At 56.5% G+C, this 15,373-nt stretch overlaps 1 protein-coding gene across 2 annotated transcripts in view; it reads right to left on the bottom strand.

Moving 5' to 3' along the window:
- PLCH2 (phospholipase C eta 2) overlaps window positions 1–15,373 on the bottom strand; it is a 45,052-nt gene that overhangs the window by 10,366 nt on the left and 19,313 nt on the right. For both annotated transcript variants that reach the window (XM_006161172.1, XM_027765435.1), the window contains exons 5-14: window positions 12,630–12,800; window positions 10,363–10,456; window positions 9,955–10,158; window positions 9,612–9,732; window positions 7,876–8,047; window positions 7,412–7,519; window positions 5,926–6,084; window positions 1,940–2,032; window positions 1,366–1,448; window positions 83–180 (exon numbers count right to left, since the gene is read on the bottom strand). In XM_006161172.1, the coding sequence (XP_006161234.1) occupies window positions 83–180; window positions 1,366–1,448; window positions 1,940–2,032; window positions 5,926–6,084; window positions 7,412–7,519; window positions 7,876–8,047; window positions 9,612–9,732; window positions 9,955–10,158; window positions 10,363–10,456; window positions 12,630–12,800 (1,303 nt within the window). The remainder of the gene's footprint in view (window positions 1–82; window positions 181–1,365; window positions 1,449–1,939; window positions 2,033–5,925; window positions 6,085–7,411; window positions 7,520–7,875; window positions 8,048–9,611; window positions 9,733–9,954; window positions 10,159–10,362; window positions 10,457–12,629; window positions 12,801–15,373) is intronic.

Here is a 15,373-nt window from a genome sequence, read left to right as displayed (position 1 = left end):
GGCAGGGCAGCGCTCCCAGACCGCCCGGGGTCAGGCTTCAGAGGGGCTCCCCGCCCGTGGCCCCCGAGCCCCGGCCCCTCACCCTCCGTCTCCACGTCATGGATGCCAACAGATTTGGTGTACTTCACGAGGTCTGAGAGGGCCCGCGACAGCTTCATGGTCTTCTTCTGCCGAGTGGTCCTGCAGGGTAGGCAGCAGAGGGTGGTCAGGACTCTGAGACCAAGCCCTGCCCATTTACGAGACAGGCTAGCAGACCCGGGTGGTCCTGCTCATTCACATGGCTGGTCCATCAGGTGTCCATGGTACCGAGTATTCCAGATGTCCGGATGTGGGATGCACACAATGAGAGGCTCGGGGTCTGGGAAGTGCTAGACCCACTTGAGACCCCCTAGCCTGTGCAAGCAGCTGCAGACTGCAGTGCCAGGTGCATGCAGGCCAGCTCAGAGCTCCCCACAGACATGAAGTCCCCGACACTTGCACGCTGTGTGGGAGGAAGGCCAGGGGGCCCACACAGCTTAGGCGTCATGGGGTGGGGAGGTGCTCTGGAAGATGAAAGCTTCCAGAAGGTTCTGACAGGGGAGAGACTAGGGCCAGCGTCTGGATTGAATTGAGGATTTCTGTCATGGAGAAGTGGGACCAGCAAGAGGGGCACTGGGTCATCCAGGCAGCAGTGACAAGTGGGAGTCCTATATGTAGACTGAGGGCAGAGGACATGGGAGGAGAGGGGAGAAGAGGTCATTGTGACGATGGGAGGGACACTCAGGAGCTGTTGAGGGAGGGGAGAGATGGGTTAGGGTATGGTTAGGGTGGGAAAGAAGGGAGGCGGGGGCATAGGGGGTCCTGAGTCAGGGTGGGGTAGGAGCTCCATGCTGGAGACCCCAGTGAGACCCGGGACAAGCAGCTAGATGTTCAGGGCCTGGGCCCAAACCCAATGTGGCCTGGACTACGATGTGCCAAGTGCTCTTGGCAGGGAACGAGGGTTGGGGGACACTGAGGCCCAGCAGAAGGATGTGAGGGTAGGGGGCGGGGTTTGGTAAGAGGAGAAGGCAAGACCCCCAGACTCCAACCCTGGGGATCCCTGAGGGATGACACTGCTCTGCCCAGCCCCCTGCCCAGGGCCTGAGCACCAGCCATCCAGAGCCACCGCACTGGTCCGTGCACTCCACTTCTGTTGTTGTGTAGACAATTGCTTTACTCCCCATTGTCTCCCACAGGGTGCAGAGAGGGGGCCCAGGGTGGGCCTAGGGGTGGAACCCTTACCCCTCCCACACAGAATCACCCTTAGAGAATAGTGTGGGGGCCACAGTCAGCGAGCCCCTCAGGCCTGTGCAGGGCCTTTCCTCCCAGTGGGGGCAAGGCACTGACCCTCGGCTCTGGCTTCCTGGGGAATCCAGGTCCTCGTCCCCCTCCTCCACGCTGGCCACCTTCTTTAGCTTGCTGCCCTTTTTCTGTGCAGGAGAGCAGAGTTGTGACCTGCGGAGCCCCCGACCCCCACTCAAGCCAGGCCATTGGCAGAGGTCAGAGGATGTGGGGAGGGCCCTGCCCTCCTGGGTCTTCAGCCCATTCGTCCTCTCAGGGCCACCTTGCCCTGCTGGGCCTGCTGAAGCCTCTGCAGTGCCCTGCCTGGCCTGGGCCTCCACGGACTGTTGGGACAGCTCCAGGATCCTGGCCAGCTTGGGCCAGCACAGGGCAGGGGCCAGAGCACCATCAGGCACCTGTTCCAGACAAGCCTCGACCCTGAGACCCTGACCCCAGACACAGCTCCACCTGTAGCCAGACGACATAGCCTAAGACTCAAGGGAAGAGTCTGGGAGCCAGGCAGGGGCTCCGAGGGCCTACAGAAACCCTCCCCTGGCTGGTGCACAGAGGGCTAGGAGGACGGTGGGCTCAGACTGGGCCCTCCCAGATAGGGCCCCCTAGGCCAGGAGCCCTGCTGGACCTTGCGCTTGGAGAAGCTGCTCATTAGGAGGCGGCTGTTCCGTCTGCTGGCTCCCGCGTCCTCCCCAGACTCCACGTCCTCCTCCGTCTTGCTCTGATGCCAAGGGAGAGACAGAGAGTGACAGGATGAGCCCAGCCTCAAATCAGGCAGTGAGGGCGGGACACCCCACCCCCACCCCCACCCCCTAGTGGCCCCAGGAGGCCTTCCTAGAAGAGGCGAAATTAAGCCAGTTCCAAGAGGAAGGCAGAGAAGATGGGGAGGGCCAGGCCAGGGAGTCGGGGCCGGTGCTGAGCCCCACCGACTGGCTGCTGCCCCAGTTCTGCCTTGGAGGCACATGGCAGGAGAGGCCTGAAAAGCAGGAGGTTCGCTCACACACCCGTATCAGCTTCTCATGATGTGTTGTTTTAAACTCATTAAGTTCCCAGTTCTGAATTTTTTTTCCCACAGATGGTGACTACACAATAAACGCAGTTTGTGTGTCTGGAATATTCCTCAGCTGCGCCTGCTTATGTAACCCTTCTATGAGGATGCCTGCAGCTCTGATGTCCTGCACTCTTCTTGCAGTGCAAAGGTATTGTCTAATTAGACAAACAATACCAGGTCCACACTCCCCAAAGGCCTTCATGCCAGCAAACCCCAGGAAGCAGCAAGACAAGCCTTCCTACCTGCTGTGAATAAAATGAGTACATCCAGGGCGCCCCTCCTGGCCCTTGCCCCAGGCCTGGTCTGGCAGCACCCTCCACCACCACCCAGGGGTGAGTCACACACTGCCATTCATCCCAAAGCCCATTCACACAGAGCCGCCGGGAGGCTGTGCGGGTGTGCTTGCATCTCGGGATGCTGCAGCTGCCGCCCACTTCCCCCCAGCCCTTCTTTCTACAGATGACCCCAAACTCAACCCAGCTCGGTGCAGGAGGTGCCCCCCTGCCAAATCTCATTCCCTGCTCGAAGTAGGGGCTGGCTTCTACCAGATATGGTGTGCCCTGTCCCAACAACCACAGTCCCACTTAGGTCTTCCACCAGAGGCGGGCATAGCACAGGCAGCTGCACCCACATTCATCAAGGACTCCTGTACACGCCCCACTGCGAACACCCCGCCCACCCCTGCACACATCCACGGGTGCTCTAAGTGGCCACAGAGCCCACTGGGGGCATCTGACAATCACAGAAACGTATGCTCTTGACCAAGCTCACAGCGAACAACTCATGGCTGCATCCTTGGGCCCATCTGCCTGGACCACCGTCACCTGGGCGCACCTCGTCAGACGTGATGGGAGAGGGACCGTGGTGCTGGCTGCAGGCTCTATGCCAGATAGGGCCCTTTCCGTCCTGGAGACAGGGCTGGGAGCTTCTGCCGGCTGTCCTGTGTTCTGGTCCGTTCAGGGGCCCTCTCTCAGCACTACAGCCCAGATGTGTGCCCTGTCCCCTCCTCGTCCTCATGGGAAGTCAGGTTAGGGGACTTTCCCACCTGGCTGCGCTGACCCAGAGCTGACGCAGATTCATGATGACAAGAGGTGCTCGGGACGTCACAGCCAGACTGCCTTTAGAGACACTTGTCTCATTCTCCCCAGGCTTCAGCCTGTTTTCTTCCAGATATATTGATGATTCTGCAGCGCGCCAGGGGAGGCCCCGGAGCTTATTCGTGGTGTGTGCAGACCCATTCGAGGCTGACACGCTTCACAGCTCTTTAAACATCTCCTGAAACGCTGTGGTTTCAGCGAATGACGAGCCACTGTAAATCTGGGCTTAACTGAGGAGAAGCACGTGCTGGCCAATGAGAAGCAGCAACTGACACCCAGCACATGCCAGGCAGAGGCAGCAGAAGGCCCTGGCCTGCGCCCCTCCTGCCCCAGGACATAGCCCACCCCAGGGCAAGCACAGGAAGCAAAGTGGCCTGGACAGCCTCTGAGGATCCTCCCCATGGACAGAGCTGCCATTAGACCCATTAGACCCTGTCCTCAGTGGAGAAGGTCCCAGTTTGGGCCTATCTGGGAGGGGGAAGGGGGCAGGGGCAGGGTCCCCAGCTGAGGGAGCACAGGCACCCACTGACCTGCAGCAGCACCACTGGAGTTGTCCCAGCACAGCAGGTGGGGGTCCCCTTCCATGCCCACCCAGCTTCTGCCCCCCAGAGCCTCCGGTTTGGTCCCACAGGAAGAGGGCCTCGTGTTGCAGAGCTCACATACAGAGGGAACAATGTTCATGACACTTCCCCGGGGGGACAGAGGAGTGACTCATGGTGGGATTGGCCATCTCCAGGATCCCTTGTACATACACTCCCCTCTGCCTGGTTCACCCCACCAGTGAGCCCCGCGGTTCAGTGTGCTCCTCCAACCCTGCCTGTGGAGTGGCTCAGCCATCTTCACTATGCACGCCCCTCTCACCCACCCCAAAGGTCTGTCAGACCCGTCTGGGCTGTGTCACCACCCAGCAGGGGAAAGCCCTGGTGCTACAGATCAAGGTGGGAGTTCCTGCTCTTCCTTCCACCTTGGTGCTCAGTCCGAGCTCCTCCTCCTCCAGGAAGCTTTCCATGAGCACCAGCCCCTAGCAACAGCTCAGACAGATGGTCCCAGGGGCCGCACTGTGCTCCTGTGCTCCCCCAGGTATACCCCAGGTGTTGCGCAGTCGAGGAAAGCAGAGACTGAACATCAACTCCCACCTGGCAGGGCAGCTCCACACTCAGTCCAGGACCCACCTGGCTGCCCATGGGAGCCTCAGATAGACCAAGTTCTCCCCACCTAGACAGCTCAGGACTAAAAATAAAGGCATGCTGTCAGCACGGGACTTGCGAGAGCCACCTGCACGGAGAGCGTTCCTCGAGCTCTCCCGCGGTGTCAGCTGTGCCAAGTGCTCTGAGCCCGTGGGCAGAAACACAAACACTGGCTTCTAAAAATACGGGTCTTGGTGGGGAGCACAGCCCAACCCTCACCCCAGTCAGGAAGAGACACCTTCCTGCTTCCTCCAGCCCCCAACAAGGGCTGGAAAATGGTAAGGTCTATGTAAAGAATAGGGTATGGATTCAGCTGGTGCCTCAGGACATGGCTGTCCCCACCCTGGGGCCCTCCAGCCTTGCTCACACTGCGGGAGGATGGAGTCTGCAGGGCCAGCCCACACCCCCACTCTGCACCCAGGGCAGCTGCCTCACACACCAAGCCTCGGCAGGATTTGCTAGGTCCTGCCATAGTTCTTTCCTTTGCTTGGGTCACTCAGCCAATATGCCTGTCCTTCCAGTTTTGCAGTCCCCTCCTCCAAGGAGGCGCCCTGATTGCTGGGTCTGACCACTGACATACCCCCAAAAACACACTTCTCTGTGTGTTGGAGCTGCTGCCCACAGTCCCTATGAGGCTATCTGACACCCCTTAATGCCATTCCCTCCACATGGGTTCTTCCCTAAGATCTGTGAGTGGCTCTACGCAGGGAGGGCAGCCACACTCTACGAGCTGGACAGCCCCTGAGGACTGGCTCTGCTTTGAGACCCTGTCACTCACAAGACCCTCATTAGAGTGGACAGTGAGCAAATCCCCTTCCATGGGGAACTGCATGTCCTGGGGGCTGCCCACCCACTCTGGCCCACAGGCTACTAGAGGTCAGAGCTGAGCACAGCAGTTGGGACAAGATCCAGCCACACAAAATGGCCCAGCCCTGGTTATCTGTTCTCTGACAGGATCAATGCTTTGGATTTTTCTCAACGGAAATCAAGGCTAGACAAAGGCTGAGCATCCGTGAGGGCCCAAGGATGGAGCATACACAAGTGGATGGGGGACCTCGAGACCTCAGGCAGTGGTGTGCATGTGTGCAGGTGCATATGTGGGTGTGTACAGAGTTGTCCATGTGTGCACGCTGTGTAGGTGTGCAGGTATGTTCGCAGGTACACATGTGCAGAATGTCGTGCAGGAGTGTGCTTGTGCGCAGGTGCATGTGTAGGCAGAGGGACGTGTGTGAGCGGGCCAGCTGTTGGGAGGGAGACCTAGCAGCATCAAGGCCCTCACCTTTTTGGCCTCTGTTTTGCGCCCGAGTTTTCCAGATGAGGGCAGCGTGGAGACAGTAAAGTCATTGGGGTCTTCACAGTCCCGGATCTTCGACTCCTTGATTAAGGAATCCAGCTTCCGCTTAGCGATGTTTTCTACTCGCTTCCTATTGGTAGAGGCCTGCAAGAGCCAGAGGCTGACCAGTGGGCATTGCCCCACACTGCCCATCCCTGGGCACCCAGAAGGCGTGTGGTCTGCCTGGGCCTTAAGACAACGAGAAACAGGATTTGATGCCAGCCCCCCACCCCCAACCCCATCCCTTTCACAAGGCATGATGCTGCCCACGAGGCCCACAGGTGACTCAGTGGGCCTAAGGGAAGGAGGTCAGTGTGCCTGCAGGCAGCACAGGATCAGGGGCTCATTCCTGGCAGCCATATGTCTTGAGGAAATGGGCAGGGGTCAGGCTTCAGGGTAGCCTCTGGCTGAGTCCAGCACCCTTCCTGCACCAGCAGCACCCAGTATGGCCCTGATAAACATGGACCCTTCAAAGGGGGGCCTAGGGCATCTGATACCGCTGATGCCTGGGTTGAAGTGGGCACAAAGTAGACATCGCAGAAAGCAGGTTTACCACCACCTGGGGCCAGACAGAGAAGTGCGCAGGCACGCCCGAAGCAGGGAAAAATTCCGCTGTCTCAGGCTTTTCTAAAACAATTAGCCTGACATGGCCAGGAATGCTCCTGCACAATTATTTTCCCGTCCAATGGCCCCTCAGGGAGAAATAAAGCCTTCACTGCCTTGTGCAGCAGCTTAGAGCAGCACCCAGAGGAGAACAGATGCTAATTACAGAATCCCCAAGCCCGCAGCTGTGGGAAGCCCTCCATGACTTCTCAGTCTCTCCCCACAGCCCCCAGCCCAGGCTGCTCAACTAGACGCAGTGAGGAGGAGGTGACAGGGCTCTGTGGAGGTGGCCATTGCAGGACTGGAGGCTCGACCCTAGAGTTGGTGCTGTTTGGAGTATAGGGCTGGTGTTGGGCGTGAGGGTAGCTGGACTGGACCACTGGCCACCTAGGGTCCAACTGCAGTTCGGAGGAAAGAGGTCAGGAAGCTGGGATATTCCGGGTCAGAGCCCTGCAAGCACAGGTGTGGGTGGGAAAGGTGTGGAACCTGGGGTGAGCAACCATCCTCCAGTGCTGCCCCCTTACTGAAGGCACAAGAGAACTGGGCAGCGGGAATGGACAGTGCTCAAAGTAGGCTCAGAAATGGGAACTGGAACAATCTACCCACAGGTGTGAGGTCAGCCTGCTGGCTGAGAACACAGGGTGTTTCTCTCACATGGAGAGTGGGAAAGCCAGGGAGGGGCCCCAAGGCTAGGCAACTTTGCACCCTCAGCATCTGCCCCAGTGCCTCTTCCTCCTGGCTCTCTGCCTAACTCTCCCTGACAGCAAAACAAGAAGCTTAGGCTCCCCCAACCCCAGGTCCCCAGAGCAAGCCAACAGCCCCAACTCACATCCCCATTGAGGAGCTTGCAGTCATCATCAATCTCATCGGCACTGTCCTCATCAGACACCTCACCCTCCTCTGCATCCTCACTGATGTTAGCTGGGAGCTTCTTCCCCTGTAGAAGGTGGACAAATGAGCAAATGGAGGGCCCTGAGGGAATACTGGGAAGCAGTACCCAGAATCTACAGGAGCAGCAAGCAATGGGCAGGAGCCTTTTCTCAATCTTGCTTTTGGAATCTCAGGCAATAGGGCAGGGACCAGACGAGTCAGTTCTTTGCACAGCAGCAGCATGGAAGAGAAATGCCTCAATGTGAATGTGGAGCTTCCAAGATTGAATGGCCACCCTGAAGCCAGGTCAGAGACAAAGCCTTCCCTGATCACCCCAAATCTGCCCTCAGATTACATTATATCCCAACCTGTGTGGAGCAAAAGCTTGGAGTGACACTGGTTCCAGAAGGGGCAGGGGCTAACCTTCACCAGGATCTTGCCCTTGAGCATCTGTGGAGAAGGAAGCATGGTAGCATCCTCACTGCTCACTGATGATAGGTCCAGCTTGTCTCCAAGGATGTCAGTGAGATACTGGGCCATCTTCTTCTGCTGCGCTACACTGCAGTGGTTCTCAATGGACAGAATCACTGGGTACCTGAGGTCCAAGATGGGAGGAGTATGATGAAACCAAAAATCCAGCGGAGGGCTAGGCACCATCTCTGTAGGAGTCCAAGTCACTTGCACCATTGATAAGGGGTCTTCACCAGGAGCCCAGGATAGATGGGGCTGCCAACAGCTTCAAGAGGTAGCTCACCAATGACTTTTAAAAGTAACTAAATGGATGAGAAAGGAACTGGGAGATCTTAGGGACAGGTGAAAGGTGAAGAAGATGTGAGTTTTCCCCAGTAAGAAAAAAACAAAGGCAATTAGAAACTCCAGGAAAACAAAAGAAAGCATTTTAAAAACACATAGTTTAAATATGGCATGGATTAAACTGAGGTGCAATATGGAGCAATGGACAGACTGTGAGAAATATAATCCCTTTGACCTAGATACTGGGAACACTGTCCTGTTGATGGCTCTAGGGTCCTGATATTGGCCCCTTAAAGAAGGAGACATAAGCCTGGCACACACCATCTGGCACAACATGGTTATTGCCTGCACAGTGCAGCATGGGACTTTTCATTATGAAATCCTCAGCTTTATTTATTTATTTATTTTTAACCATATGAACATTTTACTTTGTTTTTTTGTTTGTTTGCTTGTTTTTTTAACCAAAAAGCAACCATGGTTCTTTCAGAAAATGTAAATGACCCAGATCAAGAAGGCATGAAACTAGAGCAAGAAAGGAGCATGTCTTGTGATGTTGGACAGGCAAGCATGTGGCAGAGACACTCATCTCTCCATTTCTGAGGCACAAAACTGAAGCCTAAAGTCCAGAACCTGAGGGAGAATGCTGTGCCTGCAAAGATTACCCTGCATACCCTGTTCTGAGATCCCTTCAGATTCCTATCTCCTCAGCAGCTACAGGAGATCTGTGTGTCCCAGTCTCCCATGCCCTACGATGCCCTTGCCACCTGCTAATCCCAGAAGCCCATCTACCCTGAAGAGGCCCCACTGCCACTGTCCTTCCCACAGTTCAAGACAAAGCGTGGGCCAGCTTTTTCAGGAGGGGCCCTCTGTTTCTATTTCCTAAGTCGCTCTTGCTCCTCTTCCCCTCCTTCATTCAATTAGCTCCTTCCTTGCCTGTGAGTCTTGTTTAGCCAAGATATGAAGGTAACTCTAACAGTGTGGGGAGGCGGTCTTCTATTTCCAGAAACTAAATTGGATTTTCTTCAACGGTGTCTATAGCCACAGCTGAGTGACAGTGAATTGAGTCTGGACACAGAATGGCTTCTCAGGTAATTAGCACTGGAGCTGTTGCTGTTGTGGGCGGCCGACATCAGGGGTTGCCACCAAGTGTGTGTGGATGGGTTGCTGGCACACGTGCCCTGAGCAGCCTGAGCCAGTCGTGCTGTCCCTCCCACCCACACCACCTTCTTTTCACCCGAACCTGCAGCCTCACTCCCTCCCCTGTCCCTCTCTCCTCAGTGAGAGATCCTGAAACAAAACCAACCCTTGGCCACTACAGCTATTGCCCCTTATAAAGGACACAAAGATTGCCCCCTATAAAGGATGCAGAGGATAAGCAGGAAGAGCCTCTAGGCCCGGCCACTCACTCGTTCTTGACAAAGGCGTATTTGTTGATGGTTTCGATGACATCTTTGAAGAGGATCTTGGAGGTTAGGGTGTAACCATGGTGTACAATGGGCTCCCCGTCAGGCCCATCCCAGCAGTCCACTGTGGACAGGCAGACCCTTGTCAGCCCCAGGGCTCAGCCACCAAGAGCACAGGCAGGCTGAGCCCATGGACACCAACAGAAGGTGATCCAGCTTCTTGCTCAGTGATAGACACAGAAGAGGTATTCTCAGTCCCTCTGTGGGCTCCTGGGACCCACCCCGTTTCCCCTAGGAGACCCCAATTCATGGCCAAGGTCCAGCTCCCTAATCTATGAGCCCTTACCTTCCACACAGCGGCAGCCAGCCTGTAGGACCCAGGCATACATGTCCACCCGCGACTGGGACATGAGCTGGTCACCCACGAGGTAGGTGTTGTGGGACGAGGTGATGAAGTAATGGCTCAGGGGCCGTGTCATGTCCTGGTGCACACCATGGTGTTCGGGGTTGAAGATGTCACCAGCCGGGCTCCGTGTGTAGTTGGTGAAGCCTGCAGAGGTAGCAAGGAGTGTGGAGAGCGTCAGCCTCTAATTGTAGGCCCCAGGGCCCAGGCCTACCACTGGCCTCATCTCACAACTACTCACCCCCCAATGGAACATGTAGCCACCTGCTCAGGCCACCTGTCCAGGCCTGTAGTGCTCCATAGTGTCCCATCAGCTCCCAGGACAACTGGGCGAAGGGCGACCCCACTCACCGTCGATGCCCAGCACCCCCTTACTCCTGTTCTCTGGGCAGGGCTCGAACTGCTCGATGATGTCCTGGCAGCTCTCGAGGGTCACGCCCAACATCTAGACCAGAGCAGGGCAGGAGCTCAGGCTAACTCATCCAGGTCCAGGCAAGCCTCAGGCAGCTCCCCCTTTCTCCTTCCCCATCTCCAGTGGCCACTCAGGGCTGACCAGAGGGGCAATGTTTGAGGCCAGGCACTGGCCACTTGCCATATCACATGACTGGACTCAGGGATTGGCCAAATCACAAGTGAGTCAACGAGTAGCTTGCTCTAAGGATTCTAACAGCAGGGAGGGATCCTGCCTCATCGACTGAATGGTTCCTGACTGCCGTGTTAAAGGTCCTGAGAGCTGGGGCCAGGGTGGGCTGGGCATACAGTGGAGGCCCTCATGTGAGGAGGAGCCAGGGAGTAAGGACCATATCCTACTTTGGAGGAGCCCTGTGGGCACAGAGCGCCCCCTTCCCTGGCCCTCTCTTTGTCTGCCTAAGCCCCTGTTCAGTGACCCTCACAGGAGAACTGACCACTGAGCCTCACCCAGCCCAGGGTGGCCCTAGGCAATGAGAATCCCCAGGATCAAGGGAATGAGGTGGGCAGAGGTAGGAAAATGAGGTTGGAGTCCAGGCCAAGGGTGCAAATCACCTGCTCAAGGGACACTGTTTTGGTCCCAGACCACAAGGAGAGGATCTGGAAAGCTGGGACAAAGGTCAAGGAGGGAAGGGTCAGTTCTGCTCATCTCCCTCCCAATCACATTCCTGCCCTCCGAGTCCATGTATGCCAGCACTGGCCAGCACAGAGGACCCACTGTCCTGAGCCACATCCCCCACAGCTTCATACCAATGCTGCCTACAGTGACTGGGCTGGGGACAGAGTCACACAGGGCTGCATATCCAGCGGGCTGTGCCTCCTCTCCTGCCTGGTCAAGACCTCCAGGGCTTCATGCAGCAGGCAGAGAGGAGGCAAAGGTGTGACCACAGGACAAACTGTGGCAGAAGGACAGGGAGAGAACCCTAGGAGTGCAGGTCCAGAGGCAGCTCCTAAGGCCAGCCCTCGGTCTGGTACTCAAGGTGCTGGGTGGGGTGCAAAGACAGATCCTGGCTAAAACCCACGTAAGCCCAGCCTGGGATCCCTAAAGCTGTATCCGCTTCCTGCTATTCCCACCACCCAGCTCAGGCTGGTTGACCACAGCTGTTTCCAGGCCAGGGTATCTGGGCCCCAAAGCTTGTCCCTGTCTCTTCTTCCTCCCTAAAGGGATTCTAAAGGGCTCCAGGAAAGTGGAGGTCCTCACCAGCTCCCCACCCAGCCAGTCTTTCCCATGGAGCATTCTCTTCAGGAGGGCTCTATCCCTTCTGTCCCCTGCCTGGCTGGACCTCCATATCCAGAGCAGGTGGTACCCAGTCACTGACCAAGCCTGAGATAAGAGCCCCAGAGCCCCTGAACCTCTGGACACAAGATTCTCAGCAGGGCAGTATCCATGGAGCACTTGGTCTTGGCATCAGCCTGTGAGGGTGGACGAGGCTTCTTAGTGCCAAAGAAAAGGGGTGGACACACACTGCTAGGCACCAGGAGACAGCTGGGTGTTTGCTAGACAAGTGGGTGGGTAGAGGTGGGAGGTGTCTGCAGGCCCTGGGGAAGCAAGCCAGCCAGACTCATGTGGCTGCAATGCAACAAGTAAGGGGCAGGGTTTTGTTTTTGTTTTGTTTTGTTTTTAAGAGAGAGATTTTTGCTGTAGGGCACATGCACTCACCAGAGAGACCGAGAGAGACAGAAAGTGAGAAATTACTCCCCATGGGGATGGCCACTCTGCAATCCCTTGTCCTCCACTCTCTTCTCAGGATCTTGAGCACATGCACACACACACACACCCTCAGCATGAGTTTTAAGTTGCTGGGCCTGGGACTCAAACCACCGTCTACTACATGGGAGTCCAGCAATGCAACCATTACACCATCTGCTGGTCCCAGGGGGCAGTTCTTAAAGGCTGAGCCACAGAGCCCTAGTCCATCAGATGTTCAACACCAGAGCTATTGCCACAGTCAAGCTGGGGGCACCCCTCTGCAGGCTCAAGGTGTTCTTGGTCAGGACTGAGCCATTCAGAGGTCCTCAGAAGAGAAACCACAAGCATTCCCCACCTGTCAGTCCCCAGGGAATGGGGGAACCGAAGCCAATTTGCACAAAGTGAACCAGAGCGAAGATGAGACCATTTTGGCAGGCCCATTGCTCCTGCCCAAGCTCACTTTCTGCTCCACCTCCAGAAAGCGCTGCAGGTCGGCAGCATCCAAGTGGTCCTTGTGGTTGCTGTAGGTCAGCATGAGCAGGTAGAGGTCCCGGCGGGTAGACATCATCTTGTAGAAGGCGCAAAACTCCTCAAAGCCCAGAGTTCCCTGGTGGTCATCCGTGTCTGCTTCCTGCAATGCAAGGTGTCGGGTCACCATCTGTGTCTGAATCCTCCAAGTTGCATCCATGAGGGTCTTGGAGTCACACCCTGCTCCTCAGTCAAGCCTGAATTGCAAACCCATCCTCTCTTCCTCCGCCACTGCCCCTGTCACAGCCTCAGATGGTTCCTCCAGACACACATGGCTGCAGCGCACTGGACTCCAGCTTGCTTTCTTCCACCAAGAAGACATGGAGTGACCTTTTGAAAATAGCTCTGACCCACTCTGCCCTCCTCCATGCCTTTCAAGGTTGACTGGCCACCAAGCCCTGCAAGTCACCCCACTCTGGCGTCAATGACACCTAATTGGCTACCCACTGATTAGAAATGCATGCAGCCCCGGGGGCCCAGGAGTGTCCTGGTTCAGGTCTCTGCATTAGAAGTAAGTCTTGGCTGCTGTCCTCCTTTCACAGGCAGAAGGGGCTTATAAAACACCTCCAGGAATCCTCAAGGCTACCTCAAGGGCAAGGCTGCGCAGGGGTCAAGGCTACAAGGAGAAAACCCGCCAGGACCCCAGTGAACCTGTTACAGCCTTCTCTGTGCATCCATTGGCCCAAGGAGCATCTACTGTGGTGTCATATCCTGGAAATGCCAAGGCCCAAGGCCCTGTGTGACCTGGTTCTGCCCTGCCCCAGACCTGGGGACAGACCTGGAGGACAAGGACTCTTAGCAGCTAGAGGCTGGGCAGTGCAGAGGAAGCCTGAGATGCTACAGGAGAGGTGGGGACAAGAAAGGCCAATGTAGAAGGGGCTGCCTGAGACCCTTGAGTTCTAAAGATGGGAGCTTTCATTCTTTGAGAACAAGGGAGCCTGAGACAGGAAGAGGTGAGACAAGGTGAGCACATGACCTGTGTGGAAGCCACAGCTACAGCTCAGCCCTCCAGCTCAGCCCCACTTGTTGAAGGGACCCAGCTGCGGGCTGAGCTGTAGCTCGGCCAGGGCTCAGCCTTGACCCTACACTGATGATGTGGCTGGAGGCAGGTGCTATGGTATGAACCTTCCCTCTAAAACTCGCATTGAAATTCAGTCGTCACTGCAAAAGTATCCAGAGTTGGGATCATTAAGAGAGGATTGGGCCATGAGGGTTCTGCCTTCACAAATGGGTTAATACTGTAATCATTGGGGTGGGTTTGTTAGTGTGAGTGGGTCGTTATAACAGTGAGCTTGGCCCCCTCTGTGTCTCATTCTGACCCTCTCTTGCCTTTCCACCTCTGCCACAGGACGATGCAGCAAGAAAGCCAGGGGTTGGCATCTTGATCTCAGATTTTCAGCCTCCAGAATTGCAAGGAATAAACTTCCCTTCCTTATAAATCACCCCGTCTGTGGCATTCTGTCACACACAAATAGACTGATGCAGTGGCCAGACAGAGCTAATGCACCTTGAAGGCAGGGTACTTAGGCTAAGTCTTCAGGTCTCACAGAAAGTCCGGATTCACTCAAAAGTAGAGGTGCCAGTCTATCTGCCACCCAGCAGTCATGGAGGCTCTGTGAATGGGTGCTCAGACAAACCTCACTGGGTCCTCTGTTCAGAGCCATCAGCAAAATGAGGCTCTCAGTCTCTCAGAAGCCTGCCCCTGCATCTCCAAAGAGAGGCCAGTAAGAGCCCAGAGAGGGCAGGCAGGGAACGGGCCATGGGGGCCACCTCCAGGCTGCTCCATGTCCACAGATGAGAGCCTAGAGCCCTACCACAAGCCCTGCAAGGCCACTCAGCCCACAGGAACAGGTGCGGGTCAGCACCATGGACAGCAGCACATGCGACCCTGCCCCATGGAATAGCCTTTTCTCATATGGTCACAGGAAGCCCGGGTGGCCAGGGTGAAGAATAGTGCCAGGTCCCTGAGGTGCTCTCTGAGCCAAGAGAACCAGGACCTGTGAATGAGGCAGTCTAGCCACTCTCTACATCATCGTCCCCATAAGAGCCAGGTCCAGGGCAGGAAGGGCCCTGGCTTGTGCTCCTGGCTGCTGCACTCCCCTGGCACCTAGCCTGGCATGGAGATGGATGCTCAGCAGGAGCCGAGTACCCATAACAAGGTCGAGATGGGGCCAAGTAGCATGGGAGGCCCATGCCAGAGCCACAGGTGCTGGGGCCCAGCAGACACCAAAAACCCCCATATGCTTGCCACTAGCTTTGAGAGCAGCCCTGAGTCCGAGTCACTCATAGCACCCAGGACACTGGGTGAAGGCGCAAGTTGCAGGTCAGAGGGCAGGGCTGGTCACCCTCCCAGGGCTGTGGCTGGGCTGCTCCTCAGACAGAGGTAGGGGGCAGAGGTGATGATGATGACATCCTCCTGAGTGGCCACAGGCCAGGGCAAGCCAGGCTCCCACTGTCACTGCATAGGTAGCACAGTCAGGAGTCCAGGGCAGGGTGTCTGCCTGCTCCTCACTGAGCTGCTAGCTACTGCTCCTTCACAACCAATGGGCATGCTAAGATTATGAGGCTCTCAGGAGGCCTGACCCAAGCCCAGAATCGCCTTCCAACTTTTCTACAAATGGAAATGCAGCAGCTGAAAGCACCCCCCCCCCAGCTGCGCCCTCTGCTGAGTTGGCT

Source organism: Tupaia chinensis, unplaced genomic scaffold (genome assembly GCF_000334495.1).
Source record: "Tupaia chinensis unplaced genomic scaffold, TupChi_1.0 Scaffold138365_1, whole genome shotgun sequence".
In the NCBI taxonomy this organism is placed as follows: Eukaryota; Metazoa; Chordata; class Mammalia; order Scandentia; family Tupaiidae; genus Tupaia; species Tupaia belangeri.
This window is presented reverse-complemented; position numbering and strand designations above follow the sequence as displayed.